The sequence below is a fragment of the Rhipicephalus sanguineus genome, chromosome 9, assembly GCF_013339695.2.
Source record: "Rhipicephalus sanguineus isolate Rsan-2018 chromosome 9, BIME_Rsan_1.4, whole genome shotgun sequence".
Taxonomy (NCBI): Eukaryota; Metazoa; Arthropoda; class Arachnida; order Ixodida; family Ixodidae; genus Rhipicephalus; species Rhipicephalus sanguineus.
The window spans coordinates 35,684,211-35,708,398 of record NC_051184.2 but is presented as its reverse complement, the minus strand read 5'-3'; the positions used below and the strand labels follow the sequence as shown (position 1 = coordinate 35,708,398).

The following is a 24,188-nucleotide window of genomic DNA, read 5'->3' as shown; positions in this document are numbered from 1 at the left end:
TTGGTGCATCGCGCGGTCACCGGAGGCATTCGTCATGTGTGGCGTACTTCAAGTGTCTCTAACGGGAGACAGGCTTTTGACGCTCGAATGCGGGAACTACGAGGAGCGGGCCCCCGTCGTGGGGCGTCGAGCGCTCGGTCGGCACCTTTGTCAATTGTTTGCACGCTGGCCCCTCTTCGGCGTGGCATCCATTTCCGCACTTTGCTTACAGTCTGGTTCGGCAGACTAGCTGGAGCGGGAGCTGAGGAAATGAGCTTATAAGTGGTGCCACGTGCGACGTTGTGCGCGGAGGGCGGAGAAACTAAGTGGCCCGCGGGTGGTCGAAGCGGAGTGTCTTTTCGGCAAATGTATTTGACATACCACCAGGGTCGTTTTTCTCAGGCCCGTCGTTCTTTTCTTTGCTCGTCACCGCACGCGTACACTTAGCTCTAGACACGTGTAGCGTCAGCTGAGCCTGCCCTGGCCACAACAACTTTAGTTTACGTTGTTTTTATTTGCCTCTTGTTTGTGTGTTGCTTGGGGCGAGGAGCATGAGCCCTCATATGTGTAAGGAGGCGGTGACCTTGTCGCGAGTTTGTTGATTTGCTGCATGCACCGCCCAATTACAGTGCAAACAGGCGGCTATTCGCCGGCAGTAATGTAAAGGCGGAGCATCGGGTAATAAAAAGCGGCCCCGGTGTTCCGTCTGGCGTTCTGAACCGGGCTTAAGGTGTTCGGCACCGTCGGCTCTGCCGAATCTCGTAGGGTCGCCCTACAGACGGTTCATTTCCAGTACTTATTTTTCTTTATTTCTTTGTAACATTTATGCTTGTAACTCTTCTGTAAGTCTGTAAATATAAGTTGTCTTGATTTTCCTCTAAACTTCTCCAGCGTATCTCATTCTTCAAGCGACCAGCGAATCCAACGTTAATTCCTCCCACTTCGTTTATACCACCTCGGGTGGTGCGTCTCGGGCGCCGAGTGTGGAGCGTTGCTTTTTTTTACCTTCAAACTTAATTTCACCTCCCACTTCGTTTATATCACCTCGGGTGGTGCGTCTCGGGCGCCGAGTGTGGAGTGTGGTTTCTCGTCTTCAAAACAACCTGAACTTTACTCATGTTGAAAATCAGAGACCAGAAGGAGACGCGACATTTAGTATATATAGCGGGTGTCCCAGCTATCTTAAGCCAAGGGTTATAAAATACAATATTAAAGGCAGGCGAGTGAAATCAGGTGCAAATTGGTGATAGCCACCTTGCGCACTACAGACAATTTCTTGTTTTGTAATTAATTAATTTGTTAATTGGGCTTATTTAACTCAAGTGCTAAATATTGACTTTAGGCAAGAAATGCGACTTGAAAATTTCGAGGGCGTCTTCAGAAACCCCCATTGCATTATTTGCGATAAATAAAGTTCCACGTATACCATATTTTTCCAAGCTGCAAAAAAAGCCCGCGAAGAAAAACCACGTAACTAGCGCATTCGCGCGCAGCGAAGGTGCTGCTCTCAGCCGTGGTTTGAGCGACCGAAATCAGCTGCGTCCGCGACCCGCGGTAGGTCGACAAGTTGGCGGTGGTTTCTTGGCCCGCGTAAGCCAGTTGGCGCGCGTGACGGTGCAAGGTCTAGCGAGCGCGGGCCAAGAAACCACCGCCAACTTATCGCCCTACCGCTGCAACGGAGCCGGTGAGTCGCTGCCGCTGCTGATTTCGTTCGCTCAAACCACGGCTGAGAGCAGCACTTTCGCTGCACGCGAATGCGCTAGTCACGTGTTTTTTTTATTTCGTGCGTTTCCTTTGCAGCTTGAAAAAAATGGCTACGTGAGAATTTCCTTATTGCAAATAATGCAGTGGGCGTTTCTGAAGACGCTCTGGAACTTTTCAAGTCGCATTTATTGTCTAAGGTCAATATTTAGCAATATAGTTAAATAAATCTAAGTAACAAGTTAACTAATTAAACACAAAATATTGACGCCATATCCACGAAGTGAGTGATGATTGAGGAGCTGGCTCGGAGATAATCGGATAAACCGTGAATGCTCCGTACAATTCCTCTAGTGTCATATAAAGACGTCACACGTTGTTATAGTAGCGACTGGTGTCAGGTTGTTGTCGAACCACAAGCGGTCGCACACCTTGCAGCTGTGGCCGAACGTGTGGTCGAGGAAATCGCGCTTGAAGCGCGCGTAGGCGCCAGCAACATCAGGTAGCGACCGCTTTCGGCGCTTGGCCGCTGCATCCCGCGCCCGTACCTCTTCGAGGTTCTCTTGCCGCTGCTTCGGCTTCGCGGGCTTGTATCTCAGGGTCCGCACGACGCTGACGTCTCTCTGCGGCCTCGCGAGCTCTCAGCGCAGGGTCTTGGCAGCGAGCCCGCGCTGCGGCTGCCTTGCGAGCCCTCCGCTCCGCCGCCTTGTCTTCTTCGTCCATGTTATAAGTATCGAAGGGCACTGCCGGATTTTAGCGAACGCCGCATGCCACAGTTGGCTATGCCATATGTGGTTTTGCCTGCGTTAATGTCATAATCAAGGCGCTAGAAGAACAAGAGGAAGAAGACTTCTCTTTCGCGCGAGTTGCGCTTGTAGCAGTCGCCTCTGGAACTAAGGTTACGCTTACGGCGTAGGACTTTGACCCGGCTTAAGAACCTGGCGAGCTAGCTCCTAAAATTTGTCTGTAGTGCGCAAGGGGACTGCCAACAATTTGCAACTGATTTCACTCGCCTGCCTTTAATATTGTATTTTTTAACCCTTGGCTAAAGATAGCTGGGACCATAGAGTTTCCTAAAATTAACTAGAGGGGACTCTGGTGCTGCGATCGTTCAGCTACCATGAGAATGATGGGTAGTACACAAATTTGCCTAATCTTCGTGCTTGCGGCTTCAAACGTACTTGTGGCTTTGTTTATTGCTATGTTTTGGTTTTCTTTCGGATAAAAGAATGGATCGTTGTGAACTTCGTGACCATATTTGAATCGCTGAGCCTAAAGAAGTTAAAGTGGCGAAGTTAAACTGCTGACTTTTGCTGAACTTCGTTTTGCGACAAAGCGGATGCAGCCGACGCGGAGCCAAACGGAGCCGAAAGAACGAAGTTTAGACAAATTTGTGTACTACCCATCATTCCCATGCTGGTTGAAGCGTCATGCGTTGCAGCTCCCATAGACACTAGCGCCAGAGTTCCCTCTAGTAAGTATTGCAGGAAACTCTATGGCTGGGACACCCGGTATAGCTGGCGGTGGACATGCGTCCGTGGCGAAATAGATAGAAACGCGACAAGCGTCGCACTGCGCTGCGCATACATTGTATGCGATAAGTTTTTCGGCAGTGGCATTCATGCTGTAGTGGTTACAGTATCGGGACTTAGCGCTATACTCCGTTTCACAGATCAGGTTCAACACTGTGAAAGCTAGCGAGACTTCTTGCACTATATGAGTTCGCACAACGAAGTAGCTGAATAGCCCATTCAGGCACGAATTATGATGCACTGTCTGTAAATGCGTCAAATTCACATGGCATGATTCCAAGGCCCTTAGTATTACATTACAGGAAAGAAAATGAAGAAATATGTTGCTTTCTGTGAGTTTCAGTAATTAATGTTAATTAGCGTGTATTTAGATATACAATTATTCTGCAATCAGTCACCTTCAAATGTTGCATCAAAAAATCAAATATTAGGCCCAAAATGCATGCACAGTTTTTTTTTATTCGTTGCGAGCAAATAAAAAAAAATACTCTTGATGTTGGTTGTGGGACGCGGCACGTCGAACGATCCTCGAACATGGTAGTGTCTGCAGCAATGTGATCCTCTGCAGCAATAACGAAGCGCAATGAAATAATGAGCGCAAGTTGACCACTCAGGAAGTCTGCACGAATGTGCACACTGCGTTTCAAGTCATTTGAAGAAACACGCGTTGCGTGACGCGTCTCCGTAGTTGATGTGTACAATTGTACACAATGTCGCTGAAGGGGGTAGAGATCATGAGAACTGAGGACCCAAGACACTAGAGAGTTTGAGAATTCAGAAGCAGTACGGTCATCGAATGTACTCTCTGGTGTACGAGATCGCTTTTCTGATAAAAAGATCGCCAGGCCTGCGCGGAACGCGCAGCACAGTCACAGTGAAAGCGGGAAGAGCGGACTTTGTAGAGCCCGTCTAGAGTCTCTTGGGGCAACTAATACAAGTACACGTGCAAGGTACCCACTACGCCATAAACCATCGTAATTTTTCTGAAGTAGCGAAGTCTCCCCTATGTCATTTTTCGTCATTCTTCGGATAATCGTGGTACCCGCTACACATCTGTGAGGCATTATGCGCGCTTTGTGCTGTGGCTGAAGACGCTGAAGAATTATGGCTGAGCACTTTGCAGTGGGCGGGAAGCATTAAGCCACACACTCTTTGTGGAATTAGCATTGTGTGATGAGTGGTTGTTGTTTTACTCTTCTGCCATGCTTTATTACATATGGTAACACGATTCTTTGCCCGGCATGACGCCTGTATAGGGTATTTTTCCAAAAGAGTTACAAACATCAGCGTGGCATTGTCATGGAAGACTCGACTGCCACGCAGGGGGCGCGGGTTGAAATCCCATCCGATCGTAATTATTTGTTTTTCATATCATTTTTCTCATTTCACGCGATAGCGGTCACGGACACCGGCGGCGGCGGACAACTATGGCGCCAAAATCAGCTCTTGTGATCGCATAACAGCCTTCGATGTAACAAATTTCAGCGCCGACAATGCCCTCTCCACCCTGGCATGCGTTGCAGGCGCGCAAAAGTCCCTTAGCGTTAATATAAACATCTTTAATTGCCACTGTTTTCATTTGCTGTTGACCCGCAGGTCGCGGGATCGAATCCCGGCCGCGGCGGCCGCATTTTAGATGGAGGCGAGAACGTTTGAGGCCCGTGTGCTTAGATTTAGGTGCACGTTAAAGAACACCAGGTGGCCGAAATTTCCAGAGCCCTCCACTACGGCGTCTCTAGATCAGACTAGCTCCGCTACAGTAACTCTAGCTCAGACTAGCTGGCCGGACATTTTCCTCTCCCAGTCTCTCATTTTGAGACGGCAGAGCAGCGCGCTCCAAACACTTCAACCTGCTTCAACTTCATATCCCCGCCCCCCTCTCTCTCTCTCGGAAGCACTCGAGTAATGCGAAGGAGTCGTTGAAGGACGTCGTCACATCTGTCGTATCATGGACATATGTCGTTTTGGGCATGTGATTTTGTTTTCGCGGATCGTTTCGGTTAAAAGGCTTACGCCTTGTTCAATTCAGTGTTTACTTTACACAACAATTTGCGGTTTTCCACGATATCAGCGGACGTAAGAAGAAGTGAGCCGTATGCGAACTTTGTGGTATCGCGGATGTTTTGGGATAAGGCATAGTCGCCGTGGCCCGATTTTGCTTGGCTCCAATGGCGAAACTCTGCAGCTGTTGCTGTATGTTGATAAGAAATTGCTCATGTTTTGGCGAAAACAGTGATTGTTGAACATTTTCTTCCAAGCGTACCTCTCAATATATGTGGCGTGTATACGTGATTAGTCTTCAATGTGAACAATTTGTGTCGTGGATATACAGGGAAAAATCAGTGTTTTAATGTTCATCTGTGAAACGTATATCATAAGGCGAAAGACTTAGATGCCTCATCCAATGCGAAAATTGACTGGCATTTCGCGTTGGCAACAGCACGAGTGACGCAAAAAATCATCCCGCGATGATGTCATCATCGCGGGATGATCACAATTACTACGACAGAGTTAAAAGATTACAAATAACGTCCTCTATACCATCCTTGGCTTCACTGTCTGTTAGTTTTCATTAAGGCTACGACATACACAGCTTTGACTAAATTTGTGTCGGCAGTGCAGGCGGGATAAACTTGAGACAAGATCGACGCAGTTTCGTGCTGTGATTTTATGACTGCTTGAAAGAATGAAATGACACAAGAAAGGATGCTCGGTGCACCGTGTCCTCGACGCAACTCTTCAACAGCCCCGTACAAGTGAAAGCCAGAACTATCGCCTCTAATATGGTTACTGGGCCTCACCCCACGCGATCCCGTTGTGACGTCGCAGGCGAGTGTTAAAAAGGAGCCACAGACTGTGCGACGGTGTATTACGTTGCACAATACGTTGCGCGGTGGAGTACGTTGCTGCTACCGCTCGTTTTCAAAGCGGGGCACACAAGTATGACGCCTTGACGACCCAATGACATGTCGGTGCACGACATTCAATTCACAGTCTACGTCACAGTCGACGTCACAGCTACGTCACAGTCTTTGTCACAGTCGACGTCGCTGTTAACATCGCAGTCTATGTCACAATTTGAGCTCACCGTCAAACTAGATCGAATTATTTTTTGAAGTCTTCATCATTGTGTAGCACCGTTCGCTGTTGTCACCGCATTGATGCATTCAGGTCTGCTACCATTACAATTCACAGTGCAATACGATTCAGAGTTGAAGCCAGATAGCTTCTATAGCCGGGCATATCGAAGTACATGTGTCACAGCCAAGATGTGGCACAGATGTAGATCTCGCATGGCCGAGGGATTCATCATGGCATGGCATGGCAAGAACTTTATTATTGTCCAGAGAAACTACGGCCCGAGGGCAAAGCCCCCAGGCTAAGTTGGTGGCTCCGCCCACGGAGGCCCCGGTAGGCCAAAGGCTTTCCCGATGGCGTGAGTTCTCCGGACGGCCAGGAGTTGTTCTTGGAGGACTTCGCTGGTTATACGCCGGATTCATCATGCGATTTCACTTTCTATGTGAGCCTCGCCAGAGAACCAGCGTCATCAACACGATCCTAAGTGTTGTTATTTCATCGTTCTTGCCACGCATTGAGTGAATCGTTTGTTTCCTTTATCTCTTACGGTCCCGACTTAAAGATAACGTTGATTAGCAGCTCCTTGACGAGAATACGAGGTCCAACGCTGTCACAATTCAGATGGTTGTGGCCTGAGCTTGGAGTTGACGAAAACGCCTTACTTCATTATTCGATACATCGACTTTTTTTTCTCTTACCCTGCGCCGTCGTGCACGCGCCCAGTAGTTCCGTAACAGAAGTTTTATTGTGGAAACTTCGAGATGGCATGTCCTTACGGTGTTCGGGCCTTTCGCTACTGACTGAAGATAACACTGTCCCAAGACACAATGTTAGACGGGGAATTGATTGAGGAGCTCGTTTCCTTATTAGACTGAACAACAGTAACGCTTTAAATCTGCCAATATGTGGTTATGTGTTACCGTGGCCTCCGCGATCAGCTTCGGAAGCGCGCTGCCGGAGCTGATCGCGGAGGCCATGGTTCAATAACGGGAAGCTGTGCGGCCGCTCCATTCCACGAAGTTTCTTGTCCGTGCACCAAGATCACATGTTCGCATACGGCCTTCTTTGGGAGAACACTGCGTGTGGCAAAGATAATCTCTCTTGCGATGACTTCTCTCTGAAAAAAACCTGAGTCGCTGGTTCCGTGTTTTTTTACGTTGGGTCTTAGGGCTTGTCTCTGGCCTTCGGCATTCGCGTTCTATGGAGAAGATGTGCATTCAGAACACATTACACTCTTTCGAACGGTAACACTGAGTATTTGGCGAAAGTAGCACGTTCGAGTTGATTCGCATTCTTTCGACTGTTGACACATGGTACAGTTCAGATAGGTCTACACTGAAGAAGGTGGCACATTCAGAACACACCGCGCTCTTTAAAACGGTGACATCGTGTCCAGTTCATATCACTGTTCTGTCGAGAACCTGGCACATGCTGAGCGCACCCTACTCTTAAATCTTGTGGTATCCGGTCTAATACATATAACCCTTCTGTTAACCATCAACAAGCGATGCCGTAACGCTCTGGTGACAGAATTCAGTCCACGCATGGTTGCAGTGTTAGACTTGTGGCGATTTGGGCCTGTTGGTTTGTTGTCTTCTGTTGTGTCTATGTTTCTTGCGCTACAAATCGTTTCTGGAGCAATTTCATTTCACTGGTGACCCCTTGTAGTGAACATTTGGGATGCTTGTCATTATTTCGACTAGTGGCATCTGGTATACTGTAGACAACCGACGTGTTAGTCGCTCACTCTTGGTGTCACAGGAATTTGGTGAGCGTAACCGCATTAGGTCACAGCGTGTAGACGTTACGCGGATCTCTTTCGTTTCAACCGGTGATACTTTCTTCCTGCTGGAACAATCATCGGTTAGCCTTCGGCACTGGACGTCGTAGTCATGTCGAGAGCGGGACCGCAGCTCGTCGACCAGCGGATACAGCGGACGCAGGGCTGCGGCGGCTGACGTCATGTGACGGAGGTGCCCGAGCGTCCCATGCTGACGCTGGTGATGTTAGTCCTGCTTGTGCGAAACGTGGCTCCGCGTTGAGACGCACTGCCCTGGCGCAGGCAGCCGAACAGGGCGTCTCTGAAGGACACCCGGAAAGAGCGCGACATGAAACCGTAGACGAGAGGGTTGACGCAGCTGTTCAGGTACGACAGCAGGTGGAAGCAGGTGCGCAGTGGTTTGAGGTAGGAGTAGTTCAACGCCGACACGCTGCCGAACGACGTGAGCACGTTCAGGATCAGGATGGGCGCCCAGCAAAGCACGAAGAGGCAGACGACCAGAATGAGCATCTTGATCACCTGCGAGGATGTACAAAAGTGGGAGAGGGAGTTCAGATCAACGTTTTTTGCATCAGTTGAAAGAAGGAAGGAACAGGGGAGAAAGAGAAAAGGCAGGCATATTAACTGGTCTAGCAAAACTGGTATGCTGCCTGCCCTGCACTGGGCATCAGTTGAAGTCAGCATTTAATTCTACGAGTAATGCTCACTTTTGGTTGTTCGCTCACACTCACTCACTCACTCACTCACTCACTCACTCACTCACTCACTCACTCACTCACTCACTCACTCACTCACTCACTCACTCACTCACTCACTCACTCACTCACTCACTCACTCACTCACTCACTCACTCACTCACTCACTCACTCACTGTACACTAATAACAGACCTAAATGGCCAAAAGAAGCAAAAGGACGTTGAATTGTGATCAAGGCTCCTCTATCAGAACAGAAATACTTTCTTCTGTATCTTAACTTGTTCTGTTACCGGTACGCATTTTAATGTGCGGTGATCATCCCTTTCCAGACGTGTTCTTGTGAAAGCTTAGGCCTCACTCACTCACTCACTCACTCACTCACTCACTCACTCACTCACTCACTCACTCACTCACTCACTCACTCACTCACTCACTCACTCACTCACTCACTCACTCACTCACTCACTCACTCACTCACTCACGCACTCACTCACTCACTCACTCACTCACTCACTCACTCACTCACTCACTCACTCACTCACTCACTCACTCACTCACTCACTCGTTTGGTCACATACAGCTTCAGCTTCACCAAGGTGAACATTTAACATAGCGATTAGTACTCTGGCTAATCTATCGTCGAAAATATGCGAGCTTTTATTCTTCATGCTGCTCATGGAATACAGCATTAAAAAACAGACTGCAGATAGCTGACGTTGACGGCAACAACGATGACGCACAGCATCTATATTCCAATGTAATTTCGGGAAGTGGAAGATCGGGAGGTCCCCGAAAAATGTCAACTAATTCTATTGCTCTATGCAAGAAACGCTTTTCGGCCTAAGCCATAGCTCTATGGAACAGATGTTATCCGTTTGCAGCCTGTACTTTGTGTGTGTTAGCCTAAACGCAGTGGCAAAGGCTCACGTGTGGTGCCCGTTTACCTGCTTCACAGTGTCTTCGTCGGCTCGCGACGGCTTTCCGAGGATCCTTTTGTTGCCGTTGGCGCCGAAGCAGTGATTGGTGCCGGACGTCTTCTCCAACATCTCCGTACAAGCCCTGCGCGAGCAAAGGTGACCACCGAAGGGACATTTTTTTGTGGGGAAATGACTTAAGGCCTAAAGATATGCGTCAATACAGTCCACTTTATAAGGAAACACATTGACACGAGTTACACGAGACGCCTCGCGCCATCTTTCGTTTGCATGGAGAAAGAGCTTTGATATCGAGATGGCTCGTTAGTGAACACTTCGATACGTCTGTAGAAGAAGGTACCAATGAAACCGTAGATATTATTCTAGAAATAAAGTTGGCCTTAAACATTGGACATACCCAGCAACGCAGAGCGGGGGTTGCGACTATCTGTCAGCATGCAATCTGTCAGCATGCTATTGGCCACTAGCCGACATAAATCAAGAGCGCCGTTCGGATCAGATGCGCTTCTTCCTGCGAGGTAACGCCACGTGCCGGCGCCGCGCTCTACCGCGTGCTAACATTACACAGTGAGCCACACTCGTGCACAGGAATCACAACGGGGTAGATCACGCGCGCCGAAGGTCACGACGTGCGCAGACGTAACATCTTTCCCCCGTGTTATTCCTCCCTGCGTAGCTTTCAGCAACGTTACTAGAACAAACTCAGTTTAAAAGCTCCGCCGGAGAGGCGGTCCGCGTGGCGGTCGTGAGAACTAGTGGCGCTGCAGTCACGTCTAGCTCCCGCGGCTCGCGCTTGTTGTGATCTGCGCCGCCGATGTACGAGCGCACGTGGGTTACAGCGTCGTCTGCGCTTTGTTAGCTCGTCATTTTTGCGACTGTTCTTGACGAGGCTTAGCGTCTTGTACGAAGACACGTGCATGATGTACGAAGCGTAACGAGGGCGAACAGATTCACAGTGCGGTATGCCGACTTGCTTTGTGCCGGGCTGCAAGAGCGGCTACCGCAACGACGACTCCGCTTCATGGCACTTCTTCGGACCTCCAAAAGATCCTACGCCATTCAAGCTTCGAATCGCAAAGATAGGAAGCTTACTGCGAAATGCAAGGTCTGTGACGTTCATTTTGAGAGTGACGACATTGTAAAGCACTATCATCGTGTCGTTGCGGGACAAGAAGTTTTGATCCCACGTGGAAAGTGGGAACTTGCGCCCGGTGCCGTGCCGCGCTTGTTCCCAGCACTTCCACCCCACATTTCAAAGCCAAAATGTTCGGGGTTTAGGCGCAAATCCCCCCCCCCCCCCCCCCCCAAAAAAAAAACGCACGGCGTCCCGCGAAAGCCCAGTGACCAGTTTGGAGGAGCCGCCAGAAATAGAACAGCAAAACGAAAGGCAGGCGATTACCTATATACGCTACCGAGACTGAGAGTTGCATCACACTGATATTCGATCAGTTGTCAGCTGTCGCTATGCCTTCAAAGCAGTGGATTTTCGAGAGATTTTACAAAGAGGTATCGAACAAGATGTGCGGAATATTTTACACTCGCCGGCTCGGGAACGGGCTGCTCAGCGCAAAAATTTGACACGGTACACATCGAAAAGCGCTGGTCCTAGTCTTTTCTATGTGTACCGTGTCAAATTTTTTTGCGCTGAGCAGTTTAATAATGGAATACTAACTAGCCCAATCCCACACTTTGCTTCAGGAACGGAGACTTACTTGTGCAAAAAATAGTTGTAGTTGACGAGCAGTTTAACTGCGTAGTGAACGGCTACAGCACGAAACGCAAACGGCTGTCGTACAGTGTAAGAAGTGCTGCGGGCATGGAACATCTGCTCGGTGAAGTTGAAAAACTGAAGTTCAATACTGACGACTCTTCTAGCGACAGAGTATGCGCGAATAACTGCTCGGTGCTCACATCACGGCCGATCTGTTCGAATTGTTTAAGGCGCCGTAGAAGGATGTGACGTAGAAAGATGAGACACCGAAAATACAACTATCCGCTGAAAAAAAATTGCTCAGAGACGACATCTATTCGATGTAATCGCACACTGAGATTTCATTTACCGAGTTCTCGTAAAATTTTCCGATTTTGGGTCAGTATCCCGTTAACCGTCGCGAAAACGTGTCTTGTAAACATTGCAAAGCAATGGTGATGTTTTTCGAGAAAGTTTTTTTCAATAAATTGTAGAAACATGAGTACTGTTTTTCTAGAACGTTTTTGTATCTCGAGTAAGGACGCTTCTTTGAACACTATAAAAGCTTTCACAAACGTGTTGGGTTGTTCTTGGTCTAGATAAGACGGCAGCGGCTAAAATTGTGGTGGTAGTTATAAAAATTACTCTGAAAACCCTCATTCGCTTAGAAACTCCTATGCTTGGAAGTTAAGCGCAATGTAGACAGCTCAAATATTGTCACAGGGTCGTGACGTCGACGAAGGCAGCAGTCAGCAGGTCCGAGATAAAACTATTTGGCCGAACTTGTGGCCGGGAAACTGAAAGTCAAACTACAGCAATACACTGATAGCGGCGAACAGAGCGTCGACCGTCGATCATCTGACAAGCGGTCAAGCGCGTCGGCTTTTATACAGGCGCTATCGAACTTTCCAGCGATATCGCTGGTGGCGGCGTTATCTCTCGACAAAGCTAGAACATTCGCGTGCGGCGCGCAATCTTAACAAAACGATCTACTACAATCGCGAAGCTTCTCGAACATTGCTTCGCGGACAGCGTCGAGCGTTGATAACCGTCCTTGCTGGTCAAACCCGAATACATCAAAATAAAACAAGTGGGCGTGGCAATATAGACCGAACATCGATTCTTAGCCAATCAATGAACAACGCACGCGGGCCAATGCATACAGACGACCTTATGCATATCCAGCTAACTAGTACAATAAGAAAGTTGCCGCGCAGTTGCCGCGAGCAACTGCGCGGCAGACCGCAGCGTTATGCCGTGGCAGCAGACGACGCGCCGATAGTGGCGCAAGACGGAACTGCAGCGCCGCTAGTTCTCGCGACCGCCGTTCGGACCACCCTCCTCCGCTGGCGGAGATACGGAGCTTTGAAACTGAGTTTGTTCTAGTAACGTTGGCTTTCAGCACCCTCGTCGGGACGAGAGAAGAGGGAAAGCGTTTAAAGCGTGCGACAAACCCCAGTAACTTCGCTCGTTCTTGACGGATTCGAGAAATTTTTGCGGCAACTGACTTGTGAGGCCATAAACACAGACAATCTGACAAATGATCCCTTGTAAACTGGTTCAGGACCACTTTAACAGCAGTCTTCTTGCGACCCATGACACTGGGTGATGCCGGTGTACTTACAAGCCGGATGTGAGATGTGCCCGCTCACGAACGACCATCCATAGCTGCACGCATATCTTGGCGTAAGCGTATCCCATGACCAGGGTGGGTATGCACAGCACGAGGATGAGCATGTAGATCTCGAAGGAGCGCCACGCTCCTGGACTGGCCTCGTCCCGCATGCACCAGTAGGCGCGACGACGGAGGCCCATCTCCACGTGAACCTAGGCCACGTCGAAAAGAGACACGTATACACTCTTAGGAAAAGTTAGTACAGAAGTTGTGACTGCTATTAAAGGGACACTAAAGAGAAACAATGAATCGGTTTAGATTGATAACTTGTACTTTGAGAACTATAATGTCGTTATTTCACCATCATAGGTGTATTAATAAAGGAAAAATTATGTTCAAAGTATCATTTTTCTTTATTTCGCGTCAATATCTCTACGCGTGACGTCACGGATTTTAAAGTTTATTTATCGTATTTTGGCGCCATTGGCTCCACGAAATTTCCTCAAACTTGGTATGTCAAATCTATGGCCCCCTCAGAGGACAATGTACTTCATTTTTGCCGTTTAGCAACTACGTCGGCCCTAGTAGGCGCCGTCAAAACATGTGACGTCTCGGCGAATGGTGCGGAAACTTCATGGTGGCGTCGCCACCCACATTTTCTTCTTGCGCGATTTCTGCTTACTAAGCGTCTTCTCGCAGCGAGCGTGGTGATTTTGGTATCATGAACGAGTAGTTTACTAATACGAGAAAAATCGTTTTGCTCTTTAGTGTCCCTTTAAGATGTCAGTAACAGCAGCTGTTACTACTCCTCTGAGGCAGTCGCGAACATTCTACTGGCCATTTAGTAACGCTAGAGTTTCGGAGGTGTCAGTCGGATAAGTTAGTTATGACTACTATCTAACTGATCCTACCAGTGGTCCATCTTGCCAGGTGATCGTAATTTATGCGCAAGGTTAATTGTACTGTAGCTCATTTGGTCTTTCTCACACTTGCGCGCCACCTCTATTCGCACATGTGTGGATGCGGTATAGGTCAAATAATTTTGCTAGCAAAATTTTAATAGCGCAGCTGCTTAAGGGGTCGTTAACTTGTGCTCTGTCGTAAAAAAAAAACTATCGTCGTCATGAACCGGCCCGCGCTGTCTTCGTTCTCTTTACAGTGGAGCTATTTAAGCTATCTATAACTTGTGCTCCGTCGTGTAAAACTCCTCAGGTGGGTATGCGCCACAGGAATTGGGCAAGCCCCACTACCGAGCACAGCAGCTGCGATCGTTAAACGAAAACTATGCTCAGCGAAGTGGAGCACGGGAAACTAGCTAAAGAGAGAGAGGGCGAGAAAGAAACAGATAAAAAGAAAGAGAAGAAGAAAATAGAGAGAGAGAGAGAGAAAGGAAGGAAGAATAGAGAGGAATAAAGGGAATATAGACATCACAGGATAGAAAGACAGGGAAAGACATAGAAAGAGAGAGAAGGACATAGTAAGAAAGAGACACGAAAAAGAGATAGAAAAAACAAGAGCAAGCCAGAAAAAAAAGAAAGAGAGCAATAGATGGAAGCAAAGAAAGAAAGAGAAAGAAGAATGGAGACAGAGGAAGAGATAGAAAGAAAGAGGGAGCCATAAAGAGAGAGAGAAGAAAGGGGAAATAAAGATAAAGAAATAGATAGATAGAGAGAGATAAAAATAGAAAGAAGCCGATACAAAAAAAGAGATACAAGAAACAGAGAGAACGAGAAAGAAAGACAAGAAAGAAAGAAAAAAATAAAGAGAAACAAGGAAGCCCACTCAGCTTCACGTTTCCTTCAGTGCGAAGGAACCACTAGTGCGAAGCTGCCATATTTTTTTTTAATTCATGAAAACTGAGCATAATCGGCCCAGAAGTTTATTCCTTATTCCGTGTTCCTTAGAAGTAATTGCTATATACATTGAGTCAAACGCGAGCGTAAAAATTTCACTGTGGCCGGTACGTGGGCTGAGCCAAAATGTGATTAAAGGTGCACGCCTAGTATGTGCACTGAATCAGAGGCTGTGTATATAACCAGGCAGGTGGACCACAATCTATGATTGATTGATTGATTGATTGATTGATTGATTGATTGATTGATTGATTGATTGATTGATTGATTGATTGATTGATTGATTCGTCCATGCAATACGCTTCTGCGTGGTACGCCTTGCACCAGCCGTACCTGGACGAAGATGATGGGCAGGGCGCATAGAAATGCGGCCAGCCAGATGAAGACGATCACACGACGCGCCTGGCTGAAGGTGCAGAGGTAGCGGGAGCGGACTGGATGGATCACCGCGTAGTACCTGCGGTGCAGCAAGAAATGTACAGCTAAGTCTTAATTTGACGAAGTCGACGAAGACGGGACCATCATTTCTTTACATTGAGAGCTTCGGTACATCGAAAAACACACTATGAACGTTCGTTCGTACAATGTATCTATTTAAGGAGAAAAAATATTTAAAAAATGTGTCGCTAGGCAGACCCTCTGTTTATTGTAAGCTGTGCGCATGTTAAGCACGATTTCTGTTTCATTCTTTTTTTCTGTTCACAGAATATGCAATCCCTCTTATTAACTCAACGAAGACGATAACCTAATGTGATGTTTGCGCGAGAACGTCTTCGTTAAGCTGAATATTTTAAAAACTCGAGTTTCATTATCTAGTGGTTTTATTGTTTTCACTTCTTCTCTATAGGTGCAGTCTTATTTACTGAGACTCCCATGAACACATGCGTCCCATGACGTTCTTGCGGCTCCCAAAAGTTTAATCCGGAACTTGAAGTACACGAAAGCATGCCCTTCGAGATTTTGTGGCTGCTACTTAGGAATAACTGTCGCTTGTTACTTGAGTTTGGACGCCACCTATTAAATTATTGTCTTCAAGTTTTTATTGATACGATAGCCTTAAATGCCTCATCAAACGCCTAAATTGACCGTCGGCGGCGTCGGCGTCAACACGAGTGATGCAAAAATGTCACCAGTGTGATAGCGTCACTACATGACGGCGTCATGACTTCAGAGATCGCCAAAGTCTGTGACGTCACCATGACGTCTCGAGTAGGTCACTGTGGTGGTTCTTGGGCCCTCAGATGCAGGAAGACCAAGGCACGAACAAGAAACACATTTATCGGCTTGACACACACACTTACACACACACAATTACACACGCTTTGTCCCACTGAACAATACAGATATCCCTAAGTCCTAACTTTTAGAGTTCTAATCACACGCGAGAGAATCGGCGCGTCCTGCCGTATAGGCCCGTCGAACGTCACTCACATACCGCAGTCAGGTAGCGATGATGCCAGCACGAAGCGAACAGGTGCGTGGTGCGAAAGTGCACGAACATACGACGACCTGCTCGTCGCGGAACGTACAGGCCCACGCTGACGACGGCCGACTCGGACGTGGCACCACGGCCACGATCTCGGCTCGGGAAAAAGTCACTTTGGACGTGGCACCGAGGCCACGATCTCGGCTCCAGAACAAGGTCAGCTAAGGTTGTGTCATCCTGGCAGCTGGCAGCTGGAGAACGTCGCCGGGCTGGAAGAACGCGGCCAGGAACGAGCGTCCCGGGAACGAGGAAGTACCACGGGCCGGGCCTAGCAGCTGTTCCGGTGGTGAACGAGCGTGCGGGCCAGGAGCTGAGATCGTGGCCTCGGTGCCACGTCCAGGCGGTTCCGGCACAACCTGAGCTGACCCCGTTCTGGAGCCGAGATCGTGGCCTCGGTGCCACGTCCAAGCGGTTCCGGCGCAACCCGAGCTGGCCCCTTCTGGAGCCGAGATCGTGGCCTCGGTGCCACGCCCAAACTGACCTTTTCCCGAGCCGAGATCGTGGCCGTGGTGCCACGTCCGAGTCGGCCGTCGTCAGCGTGGGCCTGTACGTTCCGCGACGAGCAGGTCGTCGTATGTTCGTGCACCTTCGCACCACGCACCTGTCCGCTTCGTGCTGGCATCATCGCTACCTGACTGCGGTATGTGAGTGACGTTCGACGGGCCTATACGGCAGGACGCGCCGATTCTCTCGCGTGTGATTAGAACTCTAAAAGTTAGGACTTAAGGATATCTGTATTGTTCAGTGGGACAAAGCGTGTGTAATTTTGTGTGTGTAATTGTTTGTGTAAAGTCAATAAATGTGTTTCTTGTTCGTGCCTTGGTTTTCCTGCATCTGAGGGCCCAAGAACCACCACAGTCACCTAACTTGACGTCACATGATGAGGTCATTACATGACATCATCGTTTGGTCAGAGTTGGGCCGATCTCGGAGGCACGGCAAAACCCTGTGAGGTGCAGAAAGCTTGCAATGTCTGCGATCCCGGAGGCAATGAAATACCACGTTAGATGCATAAAGCTTTCGGGGGGGGGGGGGTTCAAGACGATCGACTAAGAAGAAAAAGGAGACGGCTTTCGCCTTCGAGTCGTCTTAAGTGAGTGCATAAGGGAACCTGTGATTTTTAAACTACTCTTCCACTCACCTCTCGATGCTGAGGAAGGTGAGGTTGAGCACGGAGCATATCATGGAGACGTGCTGGACGTAGAGGAGCAGCTTGCAGCCGACCTCGCCCAGCGTCCAGGTGTACGAGAAGAGCTGGCCGAACTTGACGGGCACGCAGAGCAGCACGATGAGCAGGTCGGCCGAGGCGAGCGAGGCGAGGAACAGGTTGGAGATGGAGCGCATGCGCGGGAACCGGGCCACCGTGTACACGATGAGCAGGTTGCCCACCAGTCCCAGCAGGAGGGTGGCCCCGTACACGGCCGCCGTGGGCACCAGGTCGGCCAGGTCGAAGCGCCACGCCGACTCCTCGTAGTCGTAGTCCTCGGGAATGTCCTCGTCTTCGATGGTCGAGGGTGCAACGCCCGACGAAGAGTTCGGCTCGTGACCGGGAGGCATTAGTATTCGGGTGGCTTGTTTTTTTCCGGGAGTATGTATTGATCGGGCGAACTTACGGATGATCTTTGCACTGATTACCGGGCGACATTAACGGAGGTTACAAGGAAAAGAAACACACGGAGCGCTTTAGTGTGTCACTTTACCTACTATCTCGGACCGAGACCCTTGACCTTTGACCGTTGGGCTTCCTTCGGGAAGTCTATTTGGTAAAAGCGGAGCCACTGAAAGTACTTGTGGTCTACGTTACGAGACACGTGTGTTGGTGGTGCTTCGGAACGAGTTACGAAAGTTTGAGTCCTTGATCTGTGGATCGTAAAACGACTCGCTTGCAGAAAGTATAGTTGGTAAAAGCGAAGACAGTCGGTTTGTGGTGGTCGCCTGACGATGCCCGAGAGTACGGCGGGTTGTTACTAACTAGTGACGATTCATTAAACGCTTGACTGGCAGACATAATGGCCCGAAAATATTCGTAAAGTCTAGTTGATAGAAAATACGCTGGATTGTGCCTGGCATGTAGGGCGCCTGTTGGTCGAACCAGTCACGGAAATTGTACTGGTGTGAGCGGAACTCCGCAAGAGCCTGTCTTCTTTTGGAAGGATAGTTTGTACAGGCAAGGGGAGATGTGTCTGATGAGGGTAAAGATGCTTAATCAAGACTGCCTGGTTGAACCAAGTGCGGAAGAGGTGCGTTGGTATCCCTGGCTGAGTAGAGCCCCTTATCACATTACAGGAGCATAAATGACCAAATATAAATAGAGATTAATTATTGCAACGTGAGCTTCTATGTTTACTGCTCTCCGGAACCTTAGTCTTTCATGTTTTCATTCCATGTTGTTGGCGTCGTCGTGGTGGGCAGAAAACCTGCGTGGAGGAAGAAATAGAGAACTAATCACGACGGTATTCTTTTATACCGGCCAAAATAAAATAAAATTAAGTCTCGAAAAGTACACTAGAACGCGTATCGCACCTTCATACTAGTGCGTATGACGCGGCACAGCGGCGTATTCAACCACTGAAACTTACAATAATCCCTAGGCTCAGCATCCAATTGTGGGTACTCGATTTAGCTCGTTGTGACATGCTCGCACTTCAGTTAACGTGAATAAAGCGTGACAAGCCAGGGTAACGAGAAAAAGAGTGAAACCACTGGCGTAATCAGAAACGAAACCAAGATATGCGAAGAAGTGCAGAGAAAGAGATGATCGTGTACCCGCTCACCAAATTAAATAGGCATCGGTTCAACTTATCATGAATGTGAACTAAACGCACGTTGTTTAAAAAGGGAAAACACCTTGTAGAGTCCTTTCCCTACCGGGAAAATAAGGGCAAGGGCGCAGCGCGCGCGAAACCCTTTCGCGCCCTTTCCTTCCCCCGTGGAAGCGAAACGGCTCTGATTGGTTGCAGGAGAGGCGAGTGGGCGCGCCTACACAGTTGTCATCGTGCCTAATGACTCACGTCCTGGCGCCGGCGTTCAATAGAACAAGCACAATAAGGACTGTGCAACAATGAAATGTGCAACTAGGCAGGACACACAGCAAGGAACAGACGAGCACAGGCGCACACTAACAACTGATTTTATTGAAGGCGGATCCACGCCTTTATACACCAACAAGCTGCTCAGGCGCACCGTCACAACAACCAACAACCAAACAAGGTGCGATAAAAAGAAAAGAAAATTTAAACAAGGCGCGAAAGAAATTGAATTTCAGCATTGTACAGCGCAATGGAAGTGTCGCTTACACACTCATCACCTGCTTTCCTGATAAAAAACGCTTCTAATCTGTCGCGAGCTGTTTTTTGTCTACTACTGCCTAGAATTTTTGCACATCGGAATCGCTGTTCACAATACGAGCACGCCATGCAATGGTCAACGAGGTGACTTCTCTCCTTATTGTTCAGATTTCTTTCGTGTTCCCTGAGTCGGTCACTGAGGCAGCGCTCCGTCTGGCCGATGTAGACTTTGCCACAGGACAGGGGAATCTCGTACACCACGTCGTTGGCACACGCAACAAACCGTTTTTCATGGTTCTTTACGCAGCCTCCCGTTTGCTCCACACAGGTGGTGCGACGGCTCAGCTGAGCGAGCTTCTTCGGGACCGAGAGAACCAACGACACGTTGAACAGACTAGCCACTTTTTTCAGGCTATGGGTGACCTTGTGCATATACGGAACCACTACTGTCCTCTGCCTGTCCACCAGGGACTTCGCGGCACCTTTTGAGTCGCCGTGCCTCATCTTCGTAAGAAGCGTCTCGGCAACAGACACGACGACCGACCCAGGGAAGCCGGCTGAAAAAAGCCTCGCCAATTGTACATTATAACTATCTTGCTCATTGTGAGAGCACGACTTCCGAAGCGCAGATTCTAAACAGAGCGTTGCGATGCCTCTCTTTATCGTCTTAGATTGCGCCTATTTGTATGGAAGGAGCTCTTTCTGTGCACGCGGGTAATACGCCCAGCACACGTGACATTCGTTGAAGTTCAACTGTAGGTCTAAAAACGGAAGCGCACCTTCTTGTGGGCGTTCAAAAGTAAACGTTAGTCCTTTCCCATGCTTTTTAGTCTTCAAAAACATTCCTTAGCGCATGCTCATACGAGGCTGAGCACTTCTTAAAAAAACCACGCCATCTCCCGCTAAAGGGGACCATGAGGCGATGCGAAGCAGCGTTTCGGCATGTCGAGCCCGCGTTTCAGAGAGGGAGGGGAGAGGGGGTGGGAGAGAGAGATGGGAGATGGGGAGAGGAGACGAGAGGGGGAGAGAGGAAACGGAGAGGGGGGAGAGGGGGAGAGAGGAAGCGGAGAGGGAGAGTGGAGATGAGGTGTGTGGAGATGGCTTGCGCATGCGGAGTAAGGGTGGTCACGCCGCACACCACCGGTTTGAACTCCGCCATAGGATGCTTCGCATCTAAAAGAATTAAAAAGTCGTCCACATAACGAAAAACTTGAAGGACTTTGTCATTGCTACTTACGATGGTTTCTATGTCAAAACACCAACTCGCCCAACAGTCAACTCTTTTGATGAAATGTGGCTACGTGAAATGCCAAATGACCTCGATAAAAGATCACATTACCATATCAAAAACGGCTGATTGCCGGCAAGCCCACGATCGAGAGAGCATCAATTATTGGTAAACGGCGCATGCAAAGACACACGTGACCGGCGCCCCTTCGAGGGCCTCATTCCTGTACGCTCGCTGGCGCCGGGCGTATCGTGCACGACGCCACCCCTGAAATCTACGAGATCGAGAAGAACGGTGCTAGAATTGCGCCGCCAAGAGTTCTGGGATTTCTTTTCACTCCAATATCGTTGCGTGTGCAATGTCCTTACAGCCTTCACGATCTACGAAAGACCACATCAAGCTTTTAAAAACGAAGTGACGTTTGCCCAAACAATAACAACGTGGACGGAATACAAACATCTCAACTTCCCATGGAAGTCTCATTGGAGCCAATCTAGACAATCTGAAGTTACGATCACCAGATTTCGATGCCGTGTCCCCCCATTAAATCTATACTTACACAGAGCTGGTCTGACGATATCGCCCCTATGTCAATTCTGCGGAGAATTAGAAAATATTGCACATTTCTTTTTGTCATGCCGCAGATATTCAATTATTAGATCTCGACTGCTCATTACTCCGCTGTTAAGAATAGGCTTAAACTTAACTGAAGAAAATATACTAAGCTTTGGAGCCTCAGGGTTGGGATACTGCCATAGGGATGCCTTCAATGCCGTGTGTAATTTCATGCAAACCACTAAACGTGTACCATTTTAATCTTCCTTCAAAAACGCTCTTTATTAAAATGCGGTTCAATATATCTAATCTCACCAAATTGTTCTGATCAGGGTAATACGGCTGTCTGAAATACGAGCGCAATAGCATAATTTTTGAAGTATTAATTTGATGTCTTATTTATTATTACCATTTCTACTCTTAATTTTTTTTTTAACCATTTTACATTCTTCGAATAACATTTTAAGCTTCAACTACATATTCTTGGCCCATCCCCCAGAGTGGGTACGTGCCATAGAAAAGAAGGCAAAACAAACAAACAAACCGTGCGCTAACGAATCTGCGCTTTCTCGTGAACAGTCAACACGCGCCGATAGTGTCCCCGTGAATTGAGTGACGACGCATGAATACACGATCTCAAATTAAAGCAAACGCGTTCGTTCGTCTGGAGAAAGCTGCTCTACACTGAGTTTACCCGTAAAAGAAAACGTGCAGCGAAGCTGTCATGAAATGTAGAGAAAGCTCGTACGAACTCCACAGGAAGCTGACGCCTACGACGGACTATGTCGAAAGAATTTTTCTCTTATCTTATAAAGCTAGTTCCTGATATTAAAGCGAAGCGGCTGTTGATTTTCTAGCGTACCTACATTTCCGAGGAAAATGTCGAATTTTGACTGCTCTCGTTTAGGAACGTGGCCGGTCGAACGGAAATTATTTCCACATTCGGACTAAATTTCAGCGTCCTAGCACGACGCAGCAGTCACTGACCTGCTGTGTATATTTTCCTCCCTAAAGTAACGTAATTGCACCTAAGAATTCCACAAAGACAAAAAGACGTTAGCAGGATGTTCGTTGGAATTTAAGCTACTGTGCGGCGTCTGTGAAAGCGTGGGAAGTAATATTTTCTTGAAATGAATTTTTTTAAAAATTTCTTTCAGTGCAACGTGCTTTCTTAAGTTCATAGAGGGTCGTTATATCGGGGAACACGCCAGGCGGAGATTGCAGCGATCGTTGACCATAGAAGTTGGTTTCAGAAAGATCTACCAGCTCATGCTGGTATTGAGTATATGCGACAAATGAAAAGCGTATGCAATTGTGCCGTGCGTCATTGTTCTCCAGAATATTGGCAACAGAATACAAACGCACGTAGCGTTGAGTGGAGCGCCTGCGACGCCACACATGGCGAAATTAGAATTATGCGAGACGTGCGCCATGCTGCACCGTTGCCCGCGTTGTGTTTGTGTCGTATCGCTGGCGACCCACGCTAGTTTTCCATTTTGTGGTTGTATCGCTGTTGGGAAGGGGTCTTCTTGTGGGATGTTTTACAGAGAACGCTTAAGAAAGAGTTTCCTTTGCATCCACTTGGAATTAGGTTTTTGCAGATAGAAAACGAGGATGGAATGCCTTTTGACATATAACTATGCTTCTTGGCCTCCATTGCTTATGGCGGGTGAGAATGGCCGTATTTCACTGCGACCTTGACAGGCGACCTGCGCGTGTGCTTTTTCGCGAGAGCATTGTTCAAAACATAGATGTGCTCCAACAGCAAGACTTTGCTCCTGACTGGCTGGCCAGGGTTGAACCTCTGGCATACCTTAAGGAATTTTAAACAAGCAAGTCCTATTTATTTGACATTCTTGTAGTATTGTGTACTACTGTAAATGGCGTCTATTACTGATGTACATGCGACGTTAATAAGCCGGTAATAAAGAAAAAAAAGAGGCATGGCACAATAGTCTAAGGCAGCGCGCTGCGGAGCGAGGGGTCGCAGGTTCGAAACCCCGGTCGAGCGCTTCGGATTTTTTTTTCTTCTGAATTATTGTTATTTGTGGCTTTTACTTATATATACATACATATACATATCCGGGACATGACGGCGACGGCAAAAATCCGCCGAGAGCATCCATATAATTGCTATCGCAATAATAAATAGAAACAAGGAAGGCCGCCCGGCTCCGCTGTTCCTTCAGGCTTGGCACCACTAGTTCGAAGCTGTCCTAACTTTTTCTTTTTCGCGTAAAAGAATTGTTCATGGCATCTGCACTATAACTCGAGTAAATCCATGTTAAAAAACACCACCAATTCATCTTTGACTAATTCGCCTTCTTCCTTTTTATGCTACTCTCGCAAGTGCATCGAAGTTTGTATAGCCCAGCTCTTATGATCGGTGTTTTCCTGTACTTTTTGTTAGACATTTTGAAGTAAAATACGAAGTCTGCCTCATACGCAGCGCGACTGAACTCGTGACTCACGTACCGGCCTTTAATTGAAAGTCACATTATGTGGCTTCGCAATGCCAATGACCCCGTATCACGACCTCCTCTATAAACTTACGACCTGCTCACCGGCGCCATCCCTACGGTGGCGTGTGGAGCTAAAAATTGGCGTGTAGGGACCGGAGGTACCGCCAGGTGCCGCCACAACTTTCCCCCATAGCAGACGACGCACGACCGTTGTGGTGCACTCGTGTGTGCGCGTTCCTCTAATTGTTTTTCTGGTCTCTAACGCGTGGATCGAGCAATCCACTGATTTAACGTCTCGAAGCGACATTCT

General features: G+C 48.3%; 1 protein-coding gene across 1 annotated transcript; it reads right to left on the bottom strand.

The window, feature by feature from the left end:
• Positions 1-5,989: 5,989 nt before the first annotated feature.
• Positions 5,990-18,706, bottom strand: LOC119404981 (QRFP-like peptide receptor). Its single transcript, XM_037671727.2, has 5 exons — positions 17,488-18,706; positions 15,194-15,317; positions 13,017-13,219; positions 9,712-9,826; positions 5,990-8,589 (listed from the first exon to the last, which is right to left on the bottom strand). Exons 1-5 carry the CDS (start codon positions 17,901-17,903, stop codon positions 8,251-8,253), a joined length of 1,197 nt encoding a protein of 398 aa, XP_037527655.1. The 5' UTR covers positions 17,904-18,706; the 3' UTR covers positions 5,990-8,250.
• Between the last annotated feature and the right edge of the window lie 5,482 nt (positions 18,707-24,188).